Source organism: Elephantulus edwardii, unplaced genomic scaffold, assembly GCF_000299155.1.
Source record: "Elephantulus edwardii isolate Elephantulus edwardi_28Jun2011 unplaced genomic scaffold, EleEdw1.0 scaffold00357, whole genome shotgun sequence".
In the NCBI taxonomy this organism is placed as follows: Eukaryota; Metazoa; Chordata; class Mammalia; order Macroscelidea; family Macroscelididae; genus Elephantulus; species Elephantulus edwardii.
In genome coordinates, this window is record NW_006400107.1 from 699,306 (window position 1) to 709,017 (window position 9,712).

General features: G+C 42.0%; 1 protein-coding gene across 1 annotated transcript in view; it reads right to left on the reverse strand.

The window, feature by feature from the left end:
* Positions 1-8,324, reverse strand: part of THNSL2 (threonine synthase-like 2 (S. cerevisiae)) — a 30,217-nt gene extending 21,893 nt beyond the window's left edge. The window contains exons 1-3 of the mRNA XM_006902017.1: positions 8,101-8,324; positions 4,821-5,014; positions 4,293-4,445 (exon numbers count right to left, since the gene is read on the reverse strand). Coding sequence (XP_006902079.1) covers positions 4,293-4,445; positions 4,821-5,014; positions 8,101-8,324 — 571 coding nt within the window. The remainder of the gene's footprint in view (positions 1-4,292; positions 4,446-4,820; positions 5,015-8,100) is intronic.
* Positions 8,325-9,712: the final 1,388 nt, after the last annotated feature.

Genomic DNA, 9,712 nt, shown 5'->3' on the forward strand with positions numbered 1-9,712 from the left:
GATAGATAGATAGATAAAAGAAACACACTCAAGGGAAAAAAAAGGAAGTATGCAACTTACATGGAAATTAATGACTTTACAAAGCCTGTATCATTGCAAACACATAATACCTCAGCTCATCAGCCTATAGGAACAGAGTTACTGTTAGCGTCTACCTAAACTAACAAATGTCCTTCTTGGAATCAAACCAAAGTGCTACAGAAAGAAAGAGAAAAATTTCAACAGTGATGTTTCTAAGGACGACTTTAAAGTCTGTTGCCTTATTTTAGTGAAGCCCAGAACATTTGTGGACAGAAATACCCTTTCAGCTGTGGCAAAAACACATTTCTAACGCACTGCACTGATAGCTCTCCATGTTTTTGCTACTCTTTTACAAATCTGGCACCATTCTCTCAACCACAGGTCAAAAACAGAAAAAAGTCCATAAATGTCCTTAGATAAAAGACTTCCACCACATGTGTATAACACAAGAAGGATGCCGACAGCTGGAAGAAAACAGCTCTAGATCCAACTGAAAATGTGGGGACGAGGGTATCAGGAAGACTTAGGAATCTTAATTCTATGCATTAAAATCTTACCATAACTCCAAGAGAATGCAGCAAAATATAGTCATTATTAAGCTAAGGTGCTGAATGGAAGACTAACCTGTGCTTGCTCTTAAACAAAAAGATGGTGTTCATGTCACCACTACTAGAAAGGTGTGTTTCACTATCTTGAACTCCTTGACAAAAGCCACCTTGTTGATGTTATATGAAAACACTCTTTAACCCTGAGATTATAGCAGGAGGCTAGGCCAACTGTTGAAGAAATATATTCCACAAACTCATTTGTTTTCCTATCATGTGAGTCAACAAATCACCCAGGTTGCCTCTGTGTAGGGCCACATTGCATAAAGGCTTCACCAAAATCCTAATGCTATGTTCCCATCTTCATCTTGGGCTACCTGGAGTCCAGCAGGTTGTGGGAAAGGATAACAAAAAATGGCTGGCTACAACTACAATCACCCTTTCTTCACTCACCACTTCCAAAGGATGAAATAAATTCTAAATGGAAAGATGACTAAGGTCTCAAAGGATGTGGCCTTGCCTTTCTCAAAGCACAAAATGATCCATGATGTGGCGCACGTAGGAGTGACAAGAGCGGTCAGTGCCACTGAGGAACGTCCCATTTTATGGAGTCAAACTTGCCTGTCAAGCACATAGCTTACTATTTTTATTTTGTAAAGAAAGACATAAACTGCTAAAATGGAGTAAAATGTTTTTACTGTTAGGTGCCATTAAGTTGACTGTGACTCACAGCGATCCTATGAACAACAGACCTGCACCATCGTAATGATCTCTGACAGGACTAAGTCCATTGTTGCAGTCACTGTGTCGATCCAAGCTGCTGAAGACGTTCCTCCCTTTCCCAGCATGATGACCTTTTCAAAGGCCTGGCTCCTCCTGACAAATGTCCAAAGTATGTGAGGTAACATTTCACCATCCTTGTCTGTAAGGTTCCCTAGTTACACTTTCTCCAAGCCAGACTTGTCTTTTGGCAGTCCATAGCCTAGTCAGTACTCTTCTCTAAGACCACAATTCAAAAGGCATTGGTTGTTCTTCTGTCATCTTTAATAACTCTTCAACTTTCAAATGCATAAGAAGCAAATGAAATGACTATGGCTTGGATCAGGCACACTTTAAACTGACATGCTGTATTCTTGTAGTAAAACCAACTCATAGCTGATCCTCCAGTGGATTTTCAGAGGCAGTTAATCACATGGGAAGAGACTGTCCATCTTTCTCCTGAGGAACAGGTGGTGGATTCAAACCACGTGCCTTTGGGTTGGCAGCACAATTCTTTAACACCAAGAAACTGATGTGCTGTTGTTACATGCAATCAAGCTGAGAACAACTCATAGCAACTCTATGAACAGCCAACCTGAAACTTGTCCTATCCTGTGCCATTCTCATCATTTCTGAGACCTTAGAGCCCATTGCTGAATCACAGTGCCAATCCATCTCGTAGGCAGTCTTCCTCTCTTTCACTGACCCTCTATCTTTCCAACCATGCTTTTCCTTTCCAAGGAATAGCCTTGCCTAGCTACAAGTCCAAATTAGGAAAGACAAAGCTTTGTCCTTCTTGCCTCCAAGCAGCACTCTGGCTGCACCCTTTCCAAGACATATCTGTTGTTCTTTTTGCAGTCCATGGTATGTTCAGTACTTTTCTGCAGCACAACTCAAAGGCATCAATTATTTTTCTGCCATCCTTACTCACTATCTAGCTCTCTAATGTGTTGCAGGTGACTGAGAAGACCATGGCCAGAATCAGGCACACATAGTCTTCAAACTGACATCTCTGCTCTTCATAATTTTGCAGAGGTCTCTAACATTAGACTTGCCCAATCTAATACATTTTCTGATTTCTGGACTGCTGGTACCAAATGTTGATTATTGATCCAAAAAACGTGAAATCATTAACAGCTTCAATCTTTTCTCCATCTATTGTAATATTGACTGTGAGCCTGTGGTATGTATCTCTGTCTTCTTGATGTTGAGATGTAATCCATACCAGAGGCAGCAAGCATTTCACATTCTCCTCACTTTCATCAAGTAAAGTTGTGTCATCAACATAATGGAGGTTGTTGATGAGTCTTCCTCCAATCCTGATACGACACTCTTCTTCGGAGAGTCCAGATTCACTAATTATTTGCTCAGCATACAGACTGAACAGATATGGAGAAAGGATACAACTGTGACACACATCCTTCTTCATCTTAAATCATGCAGTGTTCCTGTTCTGTTTGTACAACAGCTTCTTGATCTAGATAGAGATTCTGTTTGAGCACAATTAAATGTCCTATTCATTTCAATGTGGGCCATAATTTGTTATAATCCACCCAGTCAAATGCCTTTGTATAGTTCTCTCTAAATTTCGGTCCCCTAGGACATAACCCAAGTCAGTTGGTTCAGTTTGTGGCACCTTGTGGTTGCTTACACACAGGGCACCAATAGGTGAACCTGCATGGAGAAGACACTCTTTAAGCCTGCATGTCTGTTTTAGTGTCAGTTATAGTTTAACACTTGACCATGCTAATGTGAAACCTATACTTGGACCAAGAGATAGCTGTCAAAACAGGGCAAGAAGACACTGCATGGTTCAAAATTGAAAAGGGGGTCGGCCAGGGGTTTATTCTGTCTCCATACCTTTTCAATCTGTATGCACAACAGATCATTCAGGACACTGGGCTATACGAGGAGGAATGTGGCATCAGGATTGGTGGAAGGATCATCAACAACCTGCGTTATATAGATGACACAACCCTGCTTGCTGAAACTGACAAAAACCTGAAACTTTTCCTGCAGAAGGTCAAGGACTGCAGGCTTCAATACAGATTGAAGCTCAACATCAAGAAAACAAAGATTCTCATCACTGGGCCAAGTGGCAGCATCTGTATGCATGATGAAGAGATTGAGATAGTTAACAGTTTTAGTTTGCTTGGCTCCACAGTCAACACTCTTGGTACCAGCAGCCAGGAAATCAAGAGATGTATTGCATTTGGAAAGTCAGCTGTCAGGGACCTCTCCAAAGTACTGAGGGGCAACGATGTCAGACTGGAGACTAAGGTGTGCCTGATCTGGGCTACAGTCTTCACAATTGCATACTATACACATCAGAGAGCTGGACAGTGACTAGGGATGATTGAAAGAGAATTGATACCTTTGAGCTGTGGTGCTGGAGAAGAGTGTTGAATATACCATGGACTGCTAGGAGAACAAACAGGTTTGTCCTGGAGAGGGTGAAGCCGGAGGCTGCTCTTTGGAGTCAAGGATTCTGAAGCTTCGTCTGACATACTTTGGACATGTTGCAAAGAGGGACCAATCCTTGGAGAGGGACATCATGTTTGGGAGAGTGAAGGGACAGCACCAGAGAAGAAGACCCTCAATGAGATGGACAATTCAGTGACTGGGGTGATGGGAGTAAATGTGTCAGAGATAGTGAGACTGGCACAGGATAGAGCTGGATTTAGGGCTCTTGTACATAGGGTCACTATGAGTTACAAGTCACTTGATGGCACATAACAACAACAATGGTTTAATACAGCTGCCACTTATAGCTATTATGAAACTGAGAAACGCTCAGTGCTAAGCTAAGACTTATGTCAACCTCAAATAAGACTGATGAGGAAAGGAAAGAGAAAGGATAGTACTGGGCCATCATCAGTATGCAGCTCATCCCAGCTCATCTGTCAGAGCAGAGCTGAAAACACAGCCTCTACACAGCTGAGTCACAGACTCTGCCCCAGCGCCCACCTCCAAAAACATGCACGTTCTCCTGCAGCACCGTTGTCATCTGGAGCTCCTGAATCTTTGAGCAGTGACCCTTGGGTAGCAGGACGATAATGTCCACATTCTTTGTCCCCTGAACACTCTCGATGGCAGCACTCCCTGTGTCCCCAGATGTTCCTGGAAGGGAAAAAAGAATTTTCCCCTTTGGGACAAGGACACAGACAAAAGAAAAAGTGGCCCCCAAAACTTGCTATCAAATATGGTGATGTCTGCTTTCAAATACTTGGTAGGTCGATGCCCACTCTTTGAACTTCCAAGAGAATCCAGGATGTTCATGGACCTGGAGCCACACAGTAGTATGTATTTAAAAATAGCATGGTGAGAAATATAGTCTTCACTCGCCTGTGCAAGCGGTCCCTGGAACAAGAGGAGGTTAAGAGCCTTCTCTAGAAGGACCCACAGCACATGCCCAGAGAGAGAAAGCAGGAAGAGAAGCCTGTAAACAGACATACAGACAAATGTTTGGACTCAGGCACTCACAAGGACACCCACCTACCACCACGGTAATATGCTCCTTCCGCTTCTGCAGGAAGTACTGCAGGAACTGACCAGTACAGCACAATGATAGGTCCTTAAATGCATGTGTGGGCCCATGCCACAGCTCCAGCACATTCAGCCCGTCCCTCAGTCTGCACAGGTGGACCACCTCCCTGTGGCGAAACCTGCTGAAGGCTCGATCAATCAAATCTGCAAGAACAGTGGGACAGCACAGGAAGAGCATTCTCTCAGCCCTCAAAATCCCTCTCAAGCACTTAAGTTTCCAGCCTCTCCTGTTGTCAAAGAATTTCGGACTCCTGAGTACCTTTATAGGACAGGGTTGAACTGCCCACAGGGGCTTCCAATGCTGTCACTTTTTTTTTTAAATTATTATTAAATTTTATTAGTTTTAATGAACATTTACAGAGATTTTGGGTTTTCATTCATTCATTGCTGCACTGTCAATGCTGTCACTTTTTTTTTTAATTATTATTAAATTTTATTAGTTTTAATGAACATTTACAAAGATTTTGGGTTTTCATTCATTCATTGCTGCACTGTCAATGCTGTCACTTTTAAGGAAGCAGACTGCCACATCTTTCTCTCATTCTGTTCCCTCTTATCAGATTAAAAAAATAAACAACAAAGACATTTATGAATACAAGGTGTAACTCATGATCTCCAATCCACTGCTATCAAGTCAATTCCAGCTCAACGCCACCCTCCATCAGGTCTCCACGACTGTAAACCTTTATGGGAGGAGACTGCTGCCTCTCGCACAGCATCTGGTGAATTTGAACAGCTGACCTTCTGGTTAGCAGCACAAAACATAATGCACTATGCTCTTTATGTAATATATATATATATACATACCTGTACAAAAATATGAAAAGGCAAACATTAAACTACTTATAAATTCCTCAAAGTGTTTCCCTTAAAAGTTGAGTTTTTCACTTTTACGTATGTTTGTATAAGACAGTATGCATTTTAAAAATTGTTAAATTTAGACAATTATGTAAAACATCTTATGTATATTTTTCTTCCTAAGACAATAAAATGTACATGTTTATTTGTCCTATCTGTCTCATCACTAAATCACACACTGGAAATATTTCACTTTGGTTGAGATTGTACACGATCCTACTTAAGTCAGGGAGCACTGTGATCTGTCAGGTGAGGTTACTGTGCATAGTAGGTGTTTGGGAGTACTAGTGGCCTAGTTGGTAAGAAGTTGCACTATCAACACAAAAGCAAGTGGTTCAAATTCAGCAGCTGCCCCATAGAAGCAAGATGGGCAACCTCATCCCAACTGTTCTACAGGCTCTGAAGACGCAGTAGAAGGTCAGCTATAAGTCGATTCTGACTTGACAGCAATGTTTTGGGTTTTTTTGTTTAGTTCACTTAAGCCAAGATAGTCTGTTGCAGTGTTTCTCTAACTTCAGTTGACAAATCAACCATATGTAATCTTGCTACATTGTAGACATGGGTTCAGTGGTTTGAGAAGGTACAGAATTTCTAATAAGCGCCTAGGTAACACAAGCCCTGCTACTAATCATGGGGCCACAATTTTAGTGGTTCTTTCCTCCTCCTTATCCCCAAACTCCCACCATTATTTATGGATTATATCTGTGCTTCACAAAGTATGGTCCAGAGACCTGCAGCACAAAGACCACAGGAAATCTGATAAACATTCACTGTTAAGTCAAGCCAGCTCTGATTCAGGGTCACACTCTGTGTCAAAGTAGAACTGTACACTACAGCTTTTAGAGTGAATGATTTTTGGAATGTTGTTGTTAAGTATATTGGAGGCAAGTATGATTCATAGCAATACGATGAACAACAGATCTGAGCCCTGTCCTATCCCATGCCATTCTCATCATCTCTGACACCCCTGAGTCACTGCGTCAGTCCATCCTGTTGAGAGCCTTCCTCTCTTTTGCCAACACTCAACTTTTCCAAGCATGATGTCCTTATCCGAGGAAAAGTCTCTCCTAGCAACATGCCCAAAGTATGTGAAATGAAGCTGTATCATTTTTGCCTACAAAGAGCATTCTGGCTGTACTTTCTCAAAGACATACCTATTTATTCTTTCAACACTTTATGAGATATTTAGCAATCTTCAACAACACAGCTATAAGGAATCAATTCTTCTGTCATCTTTATTCACTGTCCCGCTCTCAGATGGATACCTTGGTCTTTAAACAGACATCATTTTTCCTGAGTAATTAGGAGTGGTCCCTGATTGCAAAGTTGCCTATGTTCCCTGATCTCATCACTGCTAGTGCCAAGAGTGTTGACTGTGGATCTAAGTAAGATGAAATTGTTGACAATGGCAATCTTTTCCCTGATCTCATGACTGCTAGTGCCAAGAGAGTTGATTATGGATCTAAGTAAGATGAAATTGTTGACAATGGCAATTTTTTCTCTCTCATGATATAGTTTATTCATTTAGTGGTAAGGATTTTTATCTTTCTGATGCTGAAATTTAATCTATAATGAAGTCTTTTTCCAAAGACTTTTTCCTGATTGTATACTTGAACCTGCAACCTTTCAGCCAACAACTAAGCATATCAATGGACTTCTTAGACACTACGTGGAAACTCAGAATTCTCAAGTCCCACTCAAACCTGTTGAATCAGGGCCTGCTTTTAATCTCCAGGGGATTAGTAAACAATCTACAGTTTTGGGCAATCTCAACTTTCTTTCTTGGAATCACTATCTAAGAAAACAACAATAAATAAAGCAACTTAGGGATTTTAACAGGAGGATTATCAGCAGGAAGGAAATACTCCAACGTTCAAGCCACTCAGGGTGACTGTGAAATTTCTAGTCTACGAAAGGTTTATTTAAAAATTAAGGGGGGGGGAATAAACAAAATTAAAAATAAATAAAGGGAAAAAGGTTTCTGTAAGTCCTTTTTAGCACTCATCATACTGAAGGTGAGGAGCTGGGACTCCGGGAAAGTTACCTAGTCTATAGCAGAGAGTGGAACTGTCCAGTATGGTTTCAAATCTGTTAAGGTAAAGAGCTGTGCTGGCAACCTTCAGGTATGGTATTCTAATACATAAATCGACCAACTGCTCTAAGGATGGGCAATCTCCTCCCAAGCAATTTTCTGCCTTTGAAAACCAACTGGAGGGTCAGCTATAGGCTGATTCTGACATGACATTACATAACAACAGAAAAGTTACTGGTTCTAGGATTCTAGGCTCTGAAAAAGTTCTTGTGGTGTGAGATAAGGGCTTTCTTATCCACTGGGTGTCTATGTCAGGTTGAGTTAGGTGTTGGGAGCTTAGCATCTAAGTCATCTCTGGTAATGAGTGCAGGGCCAATAAAGAGGGCACACAGCTCCTTGACCAGGCTGGGGTAGGAGAGGGCGCTCCACTTCAGCAGGGTCTCTCTGTCTAGCTGTGGAAGCTCTTCAGGCATGAAGAGGCCCCCATCAGGTGCATAGCCAGAGAAGAGGGTCCCTTCAAAGTCCACACAAGGGGCCACTCCCCGGGTGCTGACATACTTCATGGTCCTGGAGTCCTGCAGAGGGTATAGTGTAAGAACTTCTCAGTGTCCACCACTGTATTAGGGCACTGCTAAACACACACAGCGTTTCAGCTAGCCACGGACCACCATTCACTGAGGCGATTTCCATCGAGGTAAGGTGACATGATTCATGATGCCCCAGAATGTGAGGAGACCCAGAGTTTCACAGTAGCATTCATCTGTCACTGTGCAAATCATGATTTCTACTCAAAATGAAGAAACTCTACTAACCTACTAACAAAGAAGCAGAAGTCACAATAGAACAAGGGAACACTGCATGGTTTAAAAAGAAAAAGTGTTTGTCAAGCTTTTTCTCCGTACCAATCTGTATCCTGAACAAATGCTGAACTATATGAAGACGAATGTGGCATCAGCATCAGAGGAAGGCTCATCAATAACCTACATTATTCAGATGACACAATCTTGCTTGCAGAAAGTGAGTAAGACTTAAAGCACTTAGTGAGGATGAGCAAAGACTACAGCCTTCAATACATTTCAACATCAAGGAAACAAAAATCCTCACCACTGGAACAATAGGCAACATTATGGTAGAGAAAAAACTGAAGTTGTCAAGGGTTTCAACTCATTTGGATCCAAAGCACCATCTATGGTAGCAGGAGTGAAGAACTCAAGACATATCACCTTGTGAAAACCTGCTGCCAAGGACCTCTCCAAAAGTCTACAGAGCAAGAATGTCAGTGTAAAGATTAACGTGTGCCCAATTCAAGATACGGTATTTCCCATTGCTTCCTATACATCTGAAATTAGGACAATGAACAGAGAAGGCCAAAGAACTGATGCTTTGAATTGTGATGCTGGCAAAGAGTACTGAAAATTTCATGGGCTGCCCAAAGAACAGACACATCTGTCTTGGAGGACGTGCAAGCAGATTGTGCCTGGGAGGCAAGGACGTTGCAAGGCAGTCTCACAGACTTTGGGGATGTTGTCAAGAGGGACCAGTCCTTAGAAAAATTAAACATACTGGGAAAAGCAGACAAAATGAAAGAGAAGATCTCTTCCTACAGTGAGAGAGGAAGACCACAACAAGATGGATTGACACAGTGATCGCAATAGTGGACATGAGCATGATGAAGACGGTGATGACGACGCAGGATCAAGGTCCAGATCTAGTGCAATGAATTATATTCAATTTAGTGGCACCTGGCAATATTTTGCTATTCTCCTTGATAAGGAGGCCACAGACTAAATCACCCAGGAGAGGAGAAACCTGTTCTGGTCTCTGGGTTATGTTCCCATGAACCCTTAAGGGGCTAACTCACAGATCTACTGCCAGCCTCAAAGGAAGAAATTCCCAAGGAGCTATACTCTCAGGCCAATAGCATAAAGTGAGAGGGGACCTTTACACCTAT